The following is an 18,788-nucleotide window of genomic DNA, read 5'->3' on the forward strand; positions in this document are numbered from 1 at the left end:
AACTTTAACAGTCAAACTTAGAAAGGTGCCTATGAAGAGAGCAGGCTTAGGGGAGGGATAGGGAGGGAACCTGGGAACACTGGTGATGGGAAGTTGACACTGGTGGTGGGATCAGTGCTGGAACATTGTGTGTCTTGAACTCAACTATGAATAACTTTGCAGATCATGGTGATTGAATAACATTTTTATTAAACTATCCTTGACTTCCTAAAATAAATCTTATTTGACTATGTGCGGAAAAAAGAGTAATCTTTGAGTAAATAACTTTAAAAGTCACAAGAGCAAACTTCTACTACTGGAATTTTATACTGCTTCAGTAGACCTTCTTGATTAAAATTCACCAGCCAAGAAACTTTTTAGCTCTACTTTCATTGTCATCCCTAGATAACTGAACTCCAAGTGGAATGTACAGATATGGGAAGGAAGGTGAAAAGAATGAAAAGTAGAGATAAGAGAGAGTATTTCCTGTCTCTTAGTCCTTACTTTTCCAATTCCAGTCATCAACCCTTATGGAAGATTTTAAGTATTCCAGACATTTTCTTTAAGATGTTAGAGACACAAAGAAAGTAGACCTGGACTTTATTTATAAATTCTCCCAATATGGGCATAAGGGCTAGATAGCTCAATGGACTGGAGCATATGCTTTGCATGAGAGAAGCCTGAATCTGATGGAACCCCTAACCACCATCACCATCCAGGACACTGAACAGTGCCAGATTATGTCCTGAGCAGTACTTCTGGGTATAATCTCCAAACAGAAATACCTCCCCTGCCCGCCCTCGCCCCCCCTCCCCACTTCAAAGTGCCCTGACTCCAATATATTGAATCATCAGTGACTCAATGTTTTACTAGGAGTGATTTGATCATTTGTATGTTTGGTGATTTCTATTCTAGAAAACTTCACCCCATAATGATGAAATATTTTGTAACACTATATTCATATATTGATAAGTTGTGGCTGGTTTCTCAAAGCACGTCAAAACTATTTTCGCAGCCAGGATCACTAACCGTTTATTCCAGCTGGAACCAGCTTCTGTCCTTTGCTGAGAGACCCTACTATTTTTAGCTTAGATTGTATAAATCTTCCTTCTCTGCTCTCTGCCAAGGTTCCAGCTGCATTATGTTTTCTCACTTTGATATTTTACTACCATCCACTTATCGTTGCAAGATCTCCATAGTTCCTAGTTTACCTTTATTGTTTTACCAGAAGGATAGCACATTTAGGCTTGCTTTAGGCTGCACTCACTGAACCAGAATTTCCTGAATGCTTATATGATAGAGATATGGGGTATGCCAACAAACATAAGGGGTTCAGATTCTTACTCTGATGGAAAATTTATGAATATCCAAAATAATTGAGACTCAAAAAAAGATACAGAAGGGACCAGAGTGATAGTACAGTAGGTAGGGCATTTGCCTTGCACACGGCCGACCTGAATTCAATCTCCAGCATCCCATATGGTCTCTCAAGCACCACCAGGAGTAATTCATGAGTACAGAGCCAGGAATAATCCCTGAGCACTGCTGGGTATGACCCAAAAAGCAAAATATGTATGTATGTATGTGTATATATATATATGTGTGTGTGTGTGTGTATAAATTTATCTTATATATAGTAACTTCAGAACTTCATTTAATAAGCCCAGGGATTCCCTGCCAATGTCATTCTGAATCTTGATTCATTCATTATTTTTCTTATTGACAAGCACTGTTCCAACACCACAAAAAAACATCTGAGACCCCTGGTTATCACAACAGCAAGAGATAAGAGAAGGGGAGTCATAGTTCAAAAGAATAAAACAAAATTTAAAAATCATGGTTATAAACTTAACTTTAAATAATGGACACATTCCCATCTTCAATTTTTTTGAGAGCTGATTATCCTGCCTAGACAGCCACTGTTTAAAGGATGTGAGTTATGTGGTCACTTCCTTCACTGATTGAATCCACTACTTTTGCTTCTCAAAATAATCTGCAAATTACCTAATGTATTTTTAATCTGAATCAAATATCTCCACTAATCTCCAAAATATAAAAGAAAAAGTCTTCTCAGAAAGGTCACACTTTTAAAAAATTTAATTTTATTTTTATAAAGTTGTTCATAATAATTTATTACGTTCAATATTCCAACCCCAATCCCACCACCATTACATCTTCCAAACAACCATTATTTTGAATATTCCCACCACTTCCAAAGCCTGCCCATAAAACAGGATGTAAATAATTTATTTTGTATTGCTGGTTATGAATAATATGCTAAAAATGATCCAGAAGTTTTCTTAGAGGAAAGTGTTCAAAGATTGCTGTGCCTCACCTTGGAGCCACTGTACAAGGTATTACTAACTTGTTGTTACAGTTTCAGCCTGTGTGCATATATATGTATATCACTGTCACTGTCATCCCGTTGCTCATCGATTTGCTCGAGCGGGCACCAATAACGTCTCTATCATGAGACTTGTTGATACTGTTTTTGGCCTATCGAATGAGCCATGGGTAGCTTGCCAGCGGGATACTCTCAGTAGCTTGCCGGGCTCTCTGAGAGGATGAAGGAATCGAACCCGAGTTGGCCGCGTGCAAGGCAAATGCCCTACAATAATAATAATTTTAAAATCCATTAATAATAGAATTCAGAAATGAATTATGGGGTTCATGAGTTAAACAAGGGCTCCTAAACAGACTGTGTATATAATATATGTACAATATATATATATATATTTAAATTGATATTGATTGCCTTCTACTTTACACCCTATCAAATGTGGTGAGCTGCTTTTGGTATATCAGTGGTATAGAGTATGAGATGTCACTTCAGGAATTCTAAAATATTGAGTAGGGTGATACTGCTGGAGTTAAATTTTTAACTGGATGGTGACTTTGGGGTCCAGAGGTATCTCTGCAGCCTGTGGCTCTATCCCAAGATTTATTTGTGCATCTCTGGATCCTGGCCCATTAATGAGCTTATATGGGGCCAGAGGCAGTTTGTGAATGTGACTGCCAGGCTTCCAGATGAACAGGGAGATGGGGGAAGGTCACCTATTCCTTAATCCGTGAGAACCTGGAGATTTTGGTCACAAAACCCGCATACCTGAGTTTTTCAGCAGATCCACGTATGGATGAGGCTTGTCTGAGACAGTGGAGATTGGCCACGAACATGGCAGTGATTGAGTTCTGGCGGTTTTTGGCTGTTGGGGCTCTGTTGAAGCTCATGGGAGTGGGGTGGGGAGGGCTCACCTGCCCCTCTCTGTATTGCCCGGGATGGGACTCAGCCTGGCGCAGGGTCTAGAGGCATCTCTGAAACTTTTTGCTCTCTTCTGAGATTTATTTATGAATCGTGGATCATTGGTGTTAATGAACTTATATGGCACCAGAGGCCGTTCATGTGTCTGACAGCTAGACTCCAAGAAGAACAGGGAGATGGAGGAATCTCCCATTCCAGACTCCATGCAAGCAAAAGGTCATATTTTAACTTCAGGGAAGATAGAATGTATACTTAAGGCCTAGTCTTTAGATCTATGTCATTAGCACCTAAGAGATAGGTCCCTAATGCTGGTCTTTTAGAGCTAGATACCTAAGCCCTTGTCCCTTAGCTAAGTTTCTAACATCTGACGTTTAGAGCTGTCACTAAGCTAAGAGAGGTAGAAGTAGATGTCACGAGTCTCTCCCTTCATAATTCATAATTATTATATGAATAATAGGGTAATATAATAAATAATTATTTATTTATTAGCACCAGATGTGAACCATTTCTCCACCCTTACTCCAATTTTTTTTTTAATGAAGAAAGGCATCTTTATCAACATTAAAACAACAACACATTCCTCACAGTCCTGACAGGGAAAATCCCTCCAGTAGCCTATTAGCCTATTGAGATGATATCATTCAGCACCATAGATAGACACCTTAAACATTATGTTTATGGGTTTATGAAAAGTCTGTTTGTGAAAAGTCTTTGCCTTTTTTCAAGATTTACACCCAACAGAATAGGAGTAGAAAAGGTCATCACGGTGCCTGTATAACGGTAAAAGGTCTCTTTCTGGCTTTGAAATAACTGTCATTTTGTTATATCCTCACTTGGCCTTTCCCCTGTATATACATTCAGATAACTCCCAATAGTATGTACACACATATGTATATATATACATACATATATACATATATATATGAGAGAGAGAGTAGAGAGATTGCTCCAGGTCTCAATTCATTCTCATCAAAGTAGGATCCTACCACTATGACAGCTTTGTAAAAGTTCTCTCTCTCAATACAGTAGCACAAGGAGTTTGGAATACAAAGTGCAAATTTGTGGGGCTTTTGTTTGATTTTGGGTCATACTGGCTGTGCTCAGGCCTTACTCTTGGTTCTATGCTCTAAAGCAGTGCCCAGGGGACCATATAAGGTGCTTGCGATTGAACCCTCAGATGGACCATGCGCAAGGCAAGATCTTTATCTACTATACGATCTCTATTACACTTTGCACAAATTTACAAAGTGTAAATTTGGCATGGGGAAACATAATTCAGAGCATCACAAATACTATCACATATTACAATACCATAAGCCCATTTCTTAATCATTGTGGCAACATAGCAGACAAGCTCCACAGGCTAACTCAAATAAGTTTATTTTTGACTTAAATTATTTAAATTGAATAGTTTATCTAACAGTTAGATCAGACAGTTGCTCCATATTCCCTCATTTTTTATGTTTAACTCCTGAAAAATAAAAGACACTCTTCTCTTCAAAGGATTTAAGATTTTAGACCCCAGTCAATGTAACACTAACACTAATCAGTAGCAATTTCTTTAGATCAGAAGTTTACTACAAGTAACAAAGGCAACAATTATTAACAAGAACACTTTTTTATTTACTTTAAACATTTAATCTATTATTATTATTTTTGCTTTTTGGGTCACACCTGGAGAAGCATAGGGGTCGCTCCTGGCTCATGCACTCAGAAATTACTCCTGGCAGTGCTCAGGGGACCTGGGAATCGAACCCGGGTTGGCTATGTTCAAGGCAAACGCCTTACCTGCTGTGCTATCACTATAGTCCCACATTCAATCAATTTTTAAAAATAACTGAAAGGCCTCAAGAGAAACCTAAACTTTACTGAGTGTTTACTATGTATATGTATAGTATTGAGATTATTTGCATCGGGGTCTACTCCAGGTTCAGTGCTCAGGGGACAAGACCAGTGTTGCTGAGGGGAACATGAGATATCAGGGACCGAATCCAGGCCTCTTGTATACAAAGCATTGACTTAGTCCATTGACCTAGCTCTAGACCTCTTTTGCATAATTTGTCTACTAAATCCTCACATTAGTCCTAAAGATTATTTATTGCTACATCTACTTACAAAGGAGGTGGTTGGCAAGAAATAATTTTCCCATTGTTCTATTTATAATTAATGGTGCAACAGGAATTTCAATCCAGATCTGCTTAAGCCTCAATGACTTTTACTTTTGGGTAAAATTGAATATATATCATTTTAAGTATGTGAAGAGACTCTGTGTTGTTAAAAGCAGGGATTGGACTACGTATGACTAGGGAATGGTTTTTATGCTATATTGTGGGATTTTATATAAATAGTTGTAGATGGCAAAAAATTAAAAATCATAGAGGTATGTATACAGTGAATAGAGAGACCTGATCTTTATTCTGTCTCCTAATGTCTCCACTGTTAATAGTTTTTTTATGTTTTGTTCCTAATAGAAGTCATGGATTTACAAGCAGGAAAAATGCACATATTAATACATCTTGAAAACAGAAACAGTGTCATATTATAACCTTGTTCTGGATATTCTAGTGATGAGGCTTACTTCTCTCTGCATATTTCCTTGAATATTTTTTACCCACGTGCTTACATTAATTTGTTAAATTATAAAACATAACCATAAGATGATCTGGCAAGCTACCTGTGGCGTATTTGATATACCAAAAACAGTAACAACAAGTTTCACAATGGAGACGTTATTGGTGCCCACTCAAGCAAATCGATGAACAATGGGATGTCAGTGCTACAGTGTTATCCATAAGATAACATCAGTGTATTCTGTTTTCCTCTTTTAAAATTTGGTATAATTCCATATGATCTCACTCATCTATAGTATATAGAGCAGTGCTTCTCAAAGCTTTTCTCAAACTATGGCCCCCTTCCAAGCTTCCTTCCTTCCTATTGTTGTCCTGTTCTACTGGTTTGTCCCCTTGTCTCATGTCATGACCCACCCACTATTTACATGGTTTTCACCCATGGTTCCTTTTGACACCTGAGGTGCCACCAGAGGTTATTTGGTCCCTGGGTTGAAAAATAATCATATAGAGAAACAAAATAAGGGACCAGATAATATAAAATGATGATAAGCTCTTGGCCTTGGTTACAAAATTGAAATTTCCAACCAGAGGGAGCAAGGGTATGGGGAGGGAAGAGGCAAGCTAGAAGTGACACAAGGACAGTAGGGAGAGCCTGGGGCACTTTCGTGATGGTGAAAGTATCGTGATTTTGTACATCAACATTATAAATTGTGAGCATGTTGCCCAAAATAAAATAAAAGACTGTAATTAGGGGTTAAACAGGGCCATAGAGAGAGAGTACGTGGGTTAAGGTGCTTGCCTTATATGCGGCCGACTCTGGTTTTATCCCTGATACTGTATATGGTCCCCTGAGCACAGAGCCAGAAAACCAGGTGTGCCCTCCATTCACTCACCCCCCCCCAACACACACAACTAAAACAAAAGAGAAAAAATGGAGGGAAAATAAGATATCAACAATGAAAATTTGGTACAACAGACACAAAATAATATATATTCTTAATGCTTGGATGAAGAGCTTAAATACAAATAACAAGTCACTTTCTTTAGCAGTGCTGGGGATCTAATTTCATATATGCCATGCAAATATTCTACTGCTGAGCTACATCTTTGGCCCAAATAGTAAGGTTTTAAAGAAAAGAATAATTCAAGGTCAGTTTACTTCTTATAATGTTTGGCAATATTGACTTATTTTGTTTTGTTTTTGGAATAACACCTTGCAGTGCTCAGTGCTTATTCTGGGTTCTGTGTCAGGGATCACTCATAGAGGACTTGGGAGGACCATATAGGGTGCTGGGAATTGCATCTGGGCCATCTTCATGCAAGGTAAGCACTTTGTCTGCTATCTTTCCAGCCCCAAAATTGACTTTCTACTTCTTAAGTATGATTCTCAGTAACATTTGTTTTTTTAATTTAGCTTTGGGTTTTAATGTGACTACCTAAAATAAACTTACTAATTAAATAAAATATTGGTATTTTTTTAAATTTAAATTTGAAGGCAAACTTGCCTACTGCTCCTGATAGTTTTAGTTTGAGTACAAATAACTTAGTTATAGCAATTTTTCTTTATAACAAATCTTGGAAGCATGATAGAAACATGAGGGTCCAATAGTAAAGGGGATAAGGTGCTTTCACTGCTGGCTGTGGAAGGGAAAAGCGAGCGAGCGAGAGAGAGACAGAGAGACAGACAGAGAGGGAGGAGAGAGAGGGAGATAGAAAGAAAGAGTGAGAAAGAGAGAAGAAAGGACTCTATGATATTTATTTTTCAGAGTACCAAAATGAAAAAAAAACAATAAGCACTTAAACACACACAAAAAAGACTCCTACAATCAAACCACTACTGTCTCCATTAAACAACAATAAACAGACAATCTTGGGCTGGAAAGATAGTTCAGTGGGTAGGAGTGAGAGATTTACATGTAAGAAGATGGGATTTTATTCCTGACACTACATAATACCCTAGGACCACTAAGATTGGCCTCTAATACTGAATGAGGAATAGCTCCTGAGCACGACTAGAGGTGTCTCCAAAACCAAACCCAAACAAACAAAAATTACATGAATAGTTATTACCTCGTAGACATTTTATTTGCTAAGTTTGCCACCGAAAGGATGTGACCTGTATACTCTCCCCAAATGGGGAAAACAAGGAAAGCACAATCATCTTACAAATATATTAGATTCATGCTCTTTTCAAATTTGCAATTAAATTGAAGAATTAGAATTTCTGGAATTAGTCAACTTAAGGAAGAATTTGAAGAGGACAGAGTTGGCTTGTGGGATAAGAAGGCAAAACTTCTGCGTAGGGGGCAACATTAAAGAACACCCCAAAAGTCAGTGGGTGTAGAACAAAAGACTCTTTCAGAAGAAAGCTGTAGGCAATCCAAGTTAATATGACGGGTGAGGGGAGATTTTACTTTCTTTTCAGCTTCTGATTTTTTTTTTCACTGAAGGATAGTAGAGAATAAAACTAAACTCTAAACATGTTCAAATTACTTAAGAGCATGAATTGACAACGTTTATTTTTTAATAAACTGAACTTCTTTTTAAAATTAAGACCATTTTATACCCGCATAACTTATTTATTTTGTAACTGAAAGTTTGTACTTCTTGGACTTTTAATCTATTTCACCCTGCACACTTAAACCTCTAGCCATAACCAATCTGTCCCCAGTATTTTTGACTGGAGCTGTTGTTTTTAGTTTCCATAAGTAATTCCCATTGCATGTATTTGTCTCTCTTACTTGTTTCATTTAGCATAATACTATCTTGTTGTTTTACAGTTTTCACATCATGGAGTCTCACTTAAATCACTTAACATAATGTCCTCAAGGATCATGCTTTTTGCAGTTTCATGGTTTTCTCACTAAATAGAATCTCACTATTGCAGCATCTTTATTCATTCTCCCATTTGATGAATTGTAGGAGTTTTTGCATATCTAACTTTTGTAAATAATGTTGCAATAAACATTGGTCATTTTGAACAAGCATTTTAATTTCATTTGAATAAATATCCAGCAGGTAGGGTGTTTGCCTTGCGCGCCCGCCCCGGGTTCGATTCCTCCGTCTCTCTCGGAGAGCCCAGCAAGCTACCGAGAATATCCTGTCCGCACAGCAGAGACTGGCAAGCTACCCATGGTGTATTCAATATACCAAAAAACAATAACAAGTCTCACAATGGAGACGTTACTGGTGCCCGCTCAAGCAAATGGATGAATGGGACGACAGTACTACAGTGCTAAATACCCAGATCTGGAATTGCTAGATCTTGTAGCAGTTCTAATTTTCTGAGAGCACTGTACTGAGATATATCAAAATGTTGAACATCTTTAAACATATCTATTAACTGTTTGCATGTCTTCTTTAGATAAGCATCTACTCAGGTTCTATGAGCAGTTTTAAACTGTGCTCTTGTTGTTTTGAGGGCCCAACTCTCACCATTGAAATGGATAAGTTTTATCTGGTTCTATTGTTTCTTTTCTTCTGCTTACTTTGGATTTAGCTTACTCTTATATTTTTCTAATCTTATCAGGTGAAGACATAAATTATTGATTTTACAGCTTTTTCTTTTGAAAATGTTTATTGAAAGATGTAAGTTTTCCTGAAGCAGTTTTACTGCATCTCATAAATTTTAGTAAGTTGTGGTTGCTGTTTTTTAATTTGTTTTTGGGCCATCCCTGGTGGTGCTCAGAGCTTACTCCTGGCTCTGTGCTTAGGAATCCCAGTTGTGCCGAGTGGAGGTGTCGTATGTGGTGCTAGGAATTGAATGTGGGTCAATCATATGCTAGACAGATGACTATGTACTAACTCTCTTGCCCATAAATTGAATTTTTACTTTCAAAAATTAAGTTTAATGAATTAAAAATTTTCTTTTGATACTTTTTCTTAGATCCGTCATTTTAGCTAATTATATCCTGAATATATACTGGTAGTTTGGCCCCAGTTATATAAGTTGTTTCATGTCAATATATTTGGGAATTTTTCAATTATCTTCCTTGTTGTTAATTTCAATTTTGATTCTATTGGAAATGAAAGCAGACACTATCATTTGTATTATTTATAATTTACTAATGTGTGTTTTATGGCTCAGAATATGGTATAGCTTGTGAATGTTTCTTATGTATTTATATTTAAAGTGAGTTTCTTGACACAAGAGTTGGGTCTTAATTTTTAATATAAACTCTTTTAATAGGCGCACTTAGATCATTGACATTGAAAGCAATTTTTAATTCAGTTGGATAAATATCCACCATGTTACTTACTGTTTTCTGTTTGTTGACTTTGTTCTTTATTCTATTTTTATTCTTATATTTCTACTTTTTCTGGCTTTAGTGAGTACCAACTTGGTTCTATTTTCTGTTCTTCCTTAGCACATAAGTTATACTTATTTTTAAAAACTATTTTTAGTAGTTGCTGTAGAGTTTGCAATAGACATTTTTAGCTAATCTAAGACTAGTTTCAAATAACACTATACAATTTAAGGGTAGGGTAGTATGATACCTTTAAAAACCAAATAATCCTAATGCCTCCATCCCTCTCATTCCTGTATCATTGCTGTTATTTTTCATGATAATAATTATTATTCATATTGTCACTTTCAGCAGCCATGGGAAATTTATATATAAATTATTAAACGAGGGTCTGGGGCGATAGTACAGTGGGTAGAGCATTTGCCTTGCACACGGCTGACTCAGTTTCCGTCCCCGGCATTCCATATGGTCTTCCAAGCACCTCAGGAGTAATTCCTGAGTGCAGAGCCAGGAGCAACCTCTGAGCATCACTGGGTTCACACCCAAAAAGCCAAAAAAAAAAAAAATTAGATGAGACCAAGGGAATAAAAATTTTATTTTCATATTTTCTTACTTTATGTAGACACAAGTTTCTTACCTATATTATTTTTCTAATAACTAATTTAACATTTATTATGCCAAAAACAGCAACAACAAGTTTCATAATGGAGACGTTACTGGTGCCCGCTCGAGCAAATCGATGAAAGATGGGATGACAGTGCTTATAAATCAAGATTGTTGACCACAAGTTACCTAAATTTTTATTTGACATCTCTATTTCTCTTTCACTTTTGAAGAATTATTTTATAAAATGTGAAATTTTAGGCCAGTTTTTCTTTCCTACAACACAATATTTCATTTTTCTTACATTTTGCACGCATGGGTTCTGAAGAGAAGTTATATACACCAATATTTTTTCTTCATTGGCAAGGTATTTTCCTCTCTATAACTTCTTTTCAAATTTCTAAATTAATCTTCAACTTCATGTAGTTTGCTAAATGATATATCTCTATATAGGATGAGCTAGTTTGTTTCTATTTTTTTAAATGAAAATTTAAAAAAATATATTCAATCACCATGAGATGCTCTGTTACACATTTATCTTCCTTGATAATATGGATGGTGTGGTTGGGTGGTTTGGTGTCTAATTCTAGTTTGGGAGGCAATTCTCATTCACTATTGTTTTGATGATTTCTTTCAGTCCTCTTTCTCTTTCTTCTCCTTATGGATTCCCAGTACGTTTATCTTATACTTTTTGAGACTGTCTCATAGTCTTTGGATATCCTACTTTCATTCTTTGCTCTCTTTTTTTTTGTGAAGTTTGTTGATGTAGTCTCTTAACACAAAGTCATTTTTCTCAGATGAGGAATAATGAGCTCATCAGTCATTATTTCTGTTACAATATTTTTGATCTCTAGCATTTTGGGGGCGTTCTTAGAATTTTTATCTGTCTGTTTACATCGCCCATCTGTTCTTGCATATTGTCTACTATATCCATTAGAGACATTAGGCATGGAAATCATATTTGGTTTACAGTCTGAAAATTTCAACATCACTGTCGTGTCTGATTCTGACACTCTTGCTTCATCTTTTCAAATTGTATGTGCATGTTGTGGGGATGGGTAATAGGGGGTTACTTATGCTATGCTTTGTAATTTTATTCTTAATAGTTGGATACAGTGTAACCAAAAGAGGGAATCTCAGTAAATAGGCCTATGATACTGTGCTGGTAACGTGTGTGGAAGGGAAGAGGGGGCATCTGCTTCTCTGTTTAGCCAGCCTGCGCTGCGCTGACTTTAGACAGTGAAATATCCAAGTGTTTCTAGGTATCTTTCCTCTCCACACTCCTTACTGAGACAGGATGTCCAGAATGAGTTGGGGTTGAGTACTGTACTTCGCCCAGGTTAGTTAGACTCTAATAATACCCTAGAAGGTTAAGATCTGATTATCTAGTCTCCCCTGAGGGTCAGCCTTGTTCAGAACAGAGAGCATATTTCCAAATGATTCCCTTACTCTCCCCCTGCTAGAAAAATAAGATTTTTTTCACCATTTACTGCAGGAAACTTTTGACCTCTTGGAGATAAATGTTATGTTGTTGAGCATCTCCTATGTCTGGGTCATTCTGGAGATTTATTATTGTTATTATGATATGTTGTTATGATTTATTATTGTTATTCTGGGCACACCTAGAATGTAGGGATAGAATCCAAGGTCTTACACTAGTAAAACATGTACAGCAGTTTCCACAACCCTGCCCCAAACTCCTCCGAGATTTTAATTTATCAGACCTACCCATATTGTGCTTCCAGTAACTCATCATTCCCTGGTTGTTTTACTTACACAATTCCTTGGTGGTTTGTGCTAGTGGGTCTCTGCTCCTATAAGTTAGTACTCTTCCTGTAAGCCTGTGCTGTTTATCTCTAATATGGAAGGTAGAGGGTTGCCGTGATATTCTCCATCTCTCAGAGTCAAAAGACCTACTGAGTCTTAGTCTGTTTCACTTTTTAAACTTAATTTTGGGACAGAGGGATGACCTCCAAACTCATTACCTGCAGATCCAGAAACAAAGTTCAGCTTTTCATAAACCTGTATCAGTTTACATAATTAAAGTAGGTTTAGACGTTTTAGGAGATTTGGGAGGTAGAGGAGCATGCAAGGTGTCCTTACTCTGTCTACTACTTAACTATGCACTAGAGGTTCGTGTGGAAATTCCCCTAAATTAAACTGCAGTCTTGAATAGAGTAGAATGATTACTTACTCACTTGGATTTTTATTATGTATCTTTAACTATCTCCCATTCTCCTGCCAACTTTTATTTATACGTGTTTACCCGTAAGTTCTACCTTTGTATTTCTTCTTTTTTCTTACCCTAGTCTTCGCTACAGGAGGCAATCCTTTTAACAAGTTTAAAAGTCACCAATCTTCAAATAAGAATTTCTGCCTGAACAAAATTCTGACTGGTGTGCTCAAAAGCCCTAAGAAATTCACACTAAACATGTTACAACTGGAGCTCATTTTTTCTCAAACCTGCTCTTCCTCCACAGTGCATTTCACAAGACAGTTCTTCCATCTAGACACCTAATCAGAAATCTAAGAATTATTTTATCTCCTCCATGAGCCTCACATATCATGTTTTGAGTTACTGCCTTAGGATTTCATCTGACTTCCTCTCAACTCCCACAACTATAGTCTATTTGTTATCTTTTGCTTCAACTGTTGCTAAAGTGTTCTGATTGCCCTTATCTCCAACCTCTGTCTTACAGATTAGTGCTGCCAGATGTTTAAAAATGGAAACACAGACATTTAATTTCCCACTAGAAAATTTTGATTTCCCACTGTTTTAGCTAAAGTAGAAACTCAATTCCCTCAATATGGCTCATGAAGCTGTACCAGCTTCAGCGAGACAGTCCAGATGCTACTTTCTAGTCTCTTAAACTAGTACTCTCTTCATTAATACCCCTTCCCTATAGCCAGGGGAAGACCTGGCAGACATGGTCTTTTGGGTCGCCTGGATTGCTCAATGCATCTATCTGGAGCAGCACTTTCCAGTTATTCATCTTCCTTCCTCCATCTCATATTCATATGTATTTCTCATAGAACCTACAGTATTTTGATTACACTTAACTGATTACATGTCTAACAGTCTAATCTCTTGCTGACATCAAGTATATCCTGCTTTTGAAACTCAGATGCCTAGCACTGTACTTAGATTATGATCAAGGTGATCAAATGACTAAGGTTGCATTCATTGACCTGTTTTGTTAGGCAGATAAATTACAAATGGTGATCCTTCACCTAGTATATTAAACCGTAAACATTTGAATGAGTGAATGAACAGATTTTCCTTAATTTGTTCAGGGTTCTGCGCACTTAATATATCTAGTCGGAATTCAAAGAACAGAGAATTGCTTTGGTCCATACTTTCCCTCACCTGACTTAATATTGTGCACTTAATATATCTAGTCGGAATTCAAAAAACAGAGAATTGCTTTGGTCTATACTTTCCCTCACCTGACTTAATATTACTGTGGGCAACACAGTAATCAATTGCCTTTGGACTCGCTGTATGGATTCAGAGTGTTTTTAGCTTATCATCTAATTAGGTAACGATCAGGTACATTGACTGATGCCAGTCTTTCAAAAGTTCAATAGGTGAATAATGTACAATGTTTAATAGGTGAATAATAGACCTGTCTATCCCCTTAAATTAAAAGCTGAATTCAAAATTGAAAAAAAAAAGTTTAATAGGTGAATAAATAGTCGTACAGTGTAGGCTGATATGTAAGAACAAACAGTGTCCGAAGCAGCTGACCATAGAATCAGGGCTTAACTGAACCCTGTTGACAGCTGGCGCAAAGCAACGAACTTTGCCCCAAACCAATATGGCGCTCGGGACGTCTTTGCCCCACCCTCTGCTGACCAATCGGAGTCTAGAATTCAGGGTAACCGCGTCTTCACTTCCGCCTCGCCTTCCTGGTCGCTTCTAAAAATCTCTCGGGCGAGTTCGGACCGGGAGCTTCTGACCCGCCCGGGCTTCGGCGGCGGCGGCGGCGGCGGCGGCGGGCGGGCGGAATGAACGTGTCGCGCGGCGGAGTGGCGCGGACTCTGCGGGTGCCGGGCCGCCACGGCTACGCCGCCGAGTTCTCCCCGTACCTGCCGGGCCGCCTGGCCTGCGCCGCCGCACAGCACTACGGCATTGCGGGTGAGGACGGATTGCGCCGCGCCGCCGGGGCGGGGACGGGTAGCCGCCGGCCTCCAGCTCCTCCCGGACGTCGGAAAGCGCTGCCAACAGCAGGCAGTACCGCGGAGGAACGCCAGGGGGCAACAGAACCCCCCACCCTCCACCCTGGGCCGGCGCGCGCCTGCGTCAGTTTGGGGAGTCTGGCTCTGCAGACCCGGGGCCACCTGCAGACGGGCTCTCCTTTTATGCGACCGCGTAGAAGAAGGAGCACGTGGAACGTGCCCAGGTCCTTCATCCTTCAGGGCACCCGGGCTTCACCGCCACCTGACGCCTCCTCCCCTGGGACACATGCCGCCCGGCCTAGAGCAGTTTTGGTGCCTGGGTGGGACAAACAGCGCCGGGCTCATGGGTCTGCAGGGTCTCCCCCCCCCCCCCCCCCCCCCCCCGTCAACTAACATCGAAGCCCATTTTGCACATTCAGTTTCCCAGCAGTGATTGGTAAGAAGGATGCACTTGAGCACCTACCCGAGCGGACCGAATTTTTCCCACCTGTACGCTCATGAAATCGATCAAGTTCTGCCCTCATCTGTCGTCCCTAGAGAAGTACACGCGGTTAGTTGCAAGCCTTGTCGGAGGTTCGGCAAGCGAACCTTTTCTTCATTTTGCTATTTTTTTTTTAACAAAAATTCTTAGTATCCCAGCCGCATGAACGCACTGGAACTCCGTGAAACAAGTCACTGCGTAATTTCAGCTGTGTTGTAGTTTTCAATTGGTTCTCCTGCGAGGAAAGCAAAAGACTGAAAACAAAACAAAACAAAAAAAAACCCAACAACCCTACCCCCACCCCCAACAACAACAAAAAGCCCGTGCTTTCTAAAACTTAGAGGGAGAGAACTATTTACTACTTAAAATATTTCACCATTAGTTTTTAGTTCGTGTGCATTCAGATTTACAGTACTTGTCCGCCAGTAGGTTGAAGATGCATGAATTTATAATGATCTTTTAAGTTAAATCCAAAAATTACAGAGACAAAAACCCGCCTTAAAAGGAGTATTTTGAAAAGTTGGCCATGTTCTAGTGCGTTTCTTGCCCCCACCACCATCATAAGTATACCTTTTATTGTTTTGTTTTGGCCCCACATCCAGCGTTATTCAGTGCTTAATCTTGGCTCTGTGCTCAGTTATCACTCCTGGGGATGCTATGGGGATCTTACCAGGTGCTGGGGATGGAGCCCACGTTCACCGCGTGTAAGGCAAGCGCTTTGCCTGCTGTACCATCTTTCAGGCCTCTAAATACACCTTTTGAATTATGCTAGACTTTTAGAAAATAATGTTGGTACACAACATATGTGTTCAAGTATGTGAACTTTATCACCAAGCATGTGGTGAATTGCAGCAGGTATTTCGTTTTAAAATTCCATGTTGAATGTATTTGGATATTTTAAATGTTCAGGGAAGGCAGTGAGTGAGGAGGATCACAAGGTCACGGTCCTATTCCCTTGAGATTTCTTACCTGTGAATGGAGATGACAACCCTTACTGGGTAAGTCTGTATGTCTGCACACTCAGTTCTCTCTCCACTCTGCCGTGTGAGTCTAGGTTCCCGTCTTAGGTGCGGTAATAAGTCTTAAAGACTGAAGCACAATTGGGAAGGCGAATGAGCCCAGCTCTGATCAGTGTTTGGTGGTGATATTGCGTCTTCCCTCCGGGAGACTTTCTTGACCTGAGATATCCCTGGGCAGTGTCGCCTCTGATCTCGGTGTTTTTCTCCTTAGGCTGTGGAACTCTGCTAATATTGGATCAAAATGAATCGGGGCTTAGGATTTTTAGAAGGTAAGGTGACTTTAATTATTAAACATGTTTCAGTTTTAAATTTCTTGTAGTGCTTTATTACAGCTAGGGTTTGATTTTTCTAGTTTGACTCGTTGATCAATAAGATGTTTTATTTTGTAATATTAAAGGAATGTTTTCATGTGTAAAAATTATTTTTGCTGGTAAATTGTGATTATGTCACTGTCTTCTAAAGTGTTTGTCTCCTTTATAAATTATTATGACCCTTAAACATTTTTTAAAAGGAGTGAGTTAATATATATGGGGTGACATTGCCTAATCTTTGCTGTCTTTCCAAAATCTATCGAATTTTTTAAAATTTTGGGCACTTGTGAATTAAGAACAGTTGTGAGTAGGGGTTCATACATGAACTATCCAGGACCACATCCTCCAACCTGGCATCTGCTTCGCACTACTATGGTCCTCTGACAACCTATTCCCTTGTCCACTCACCCTTTCCCTGTGGGAAGATTCCTACTGAAGATAACTTCTCAGTTTCTGTTGCCTTTGGACATTTGTAACTCCCCTATTTTATTTCTTCATATGCTACACATGAGTGAGATCGTATTGGTGTCTGTCCCTCTCTTTCTAACTTCAGTCAGCATGATACTCTCTAGCTCCATTCATGTGGCAGCAGATTTCATGTTTTCTTATAGCCAAGTAGTAATCCACTGTGTACATGTCCCACCATTTCTTTATTCAGTTATCTGATCTTGGGCACATGGGTTGTTTCCAGATTTTGGCTATTGTGAATAGTACTGCGGTGAACATAGGAGAGCAAATGTCTTTTCTAAGTTGAGTTTTTGGGTGCTCAGGGGAGATGCCCAAGTGGAGTTGCTGGGTGATCTGAAAGTTCAACTCCTGGTTTTTTGAGAAGTGACCATATGTTTCCCAAAAAGGCTGGACCGGTCACTGTTCCCCAACATCAGTGAATGAGGGTTCCTTTTCCCTCACATCCATACCAACACTTTATTTTGGTTGTTGTTCTTTCTGATACGTGCCAGTCACGAGTGTGAGCTGTTATTTCATTGTTGTTTTGCTTTATATATTCCTCTGTACACAGGGCTTTCCTGTGACTCCTCATGTCCAGGCTGCTTTCTTGTGTCATTCGTCTCTACATGTCGTGCTGGGCGGGGGGTCTGCCATCTTCAATGCCTTTCTTTCCTGTCCCTTGGAGAAGGAGGTTCAAACTGGATGCATGTGCTGTTTCTCTTGAGTGCCATTCATCGGTTCCTCAGCACCTGTTAAACTTGGTGCCTCTCTGGCTCGCTTTTGTCTGCTTCAGTCTTGGGGCTTTGCCTTCTAGCAGGTGGGCCTCTGGCTAGCTTTCTGCATGTGTGCTTATTCTTTTTTATTTATTTTGTTTGTTTTTTTTGGAGCGATAGCACAGCAGGTAGGGCATTTGCCTTGCATGCGGGTGGCTGACCCAGGTTAGATTCCTCTGCCCCTCTCGGAGAGCCCGGCAAGCTACCGAGAGTATCTCACCCGCCCAGCAGGATCTGGCAAGCTACCTGTGGCATATTCGATATGCCAAAAGCCAGTAACAACAAGTCTCATAAGGGAGTCATTACTAGTGCCTGCTTGAGCAAATCGATGAGCAACGGGATGACAGTGACAGTGATTTATAAGTGTTGCAGAGCATTTTTTTTTATACACCTTTTCTGTGGGCTGGAGCGATAGCACAGTGGTCGGGCGTTCACCTTGCACGTGGCTGACCCAGGTTTGATTCTTCCGCCCCTCTCGGAGAGCCCAGCGAGCTACCGAGAGTATCTTGCCTGCACGGCAGAGCCTGGCAAGCTACTCGTGGTGTATTCAATACGCCAAAAACAGTAACAACAAGTCTCAAAATGGAGACGTCACTGGTGCCCGCTTGAGCAAATAGATGAGCAACAGGATGACAGTGAGAATGACAGTGACCTTTTCTGTGCCTTCTACGTTGAGGAAAATGGGTAGAATACTTCATGACATTGAATCTTCAGCATTCAGAAAGTTTGGCCAAGCAAACGAAAAGAAAGATTGATGGGATTATATCAACCTAAGAAGCTTCTGCACCACAAAGGAAAGGCTAGCTGGAATTAAAAGACCCCACAGACTGGGAGAGGATATTTGCCCACCACTCATTGGATAAAGGGTTAATATCCTAAATATATAAAGCAGTAGCTCTACAAACGAGCAAACCAAAACC

General features: G+C 39.5%; 1 protein-coding gene across 1 annotated transcript in view; it reads left to right on the forward strand.

The window, feature by feature from the left end:
- Positions 1-14,559: 14,559 nt before the first annotated feature.
- The window catches only part of PEX7 (peroxisomal biogenesis factor 7), an 85,320-nt gene continuing 81,091 nt past the window's right edge, over positions 14,560-18,788 (forward strand). Inside the window, exons 1-2 of the mRNA XM_004609010.2 lie at positions 14,560-14,796; positions 16,549-16,606. Of these exons, the coding sequence (XP_004609067.1) occupies positions 14,667-14,796; positions 16,549-16,606 (188 nt within the window). The 5' untranslated portion in view covers positions 14,560-14,666. The remainder of the gene's footprint in view (positions 14,797-16,548; positions 16,607-18,788) is intronic.

This window comes from Sorex araneus, chromosome 4 (genome assembly GCF_027595985.1).
Source record: "Sorex araneus isolate mSorAra2 chromosome 4, mSorAra2.pri, whole genome shotgun sequence".
Taxonomy (NCBI): Eukaryota; Metazoa; Chordata; class Mammalia; order Eulipotyphla; family Soricidae; genus Sorex; species Sorex araneus.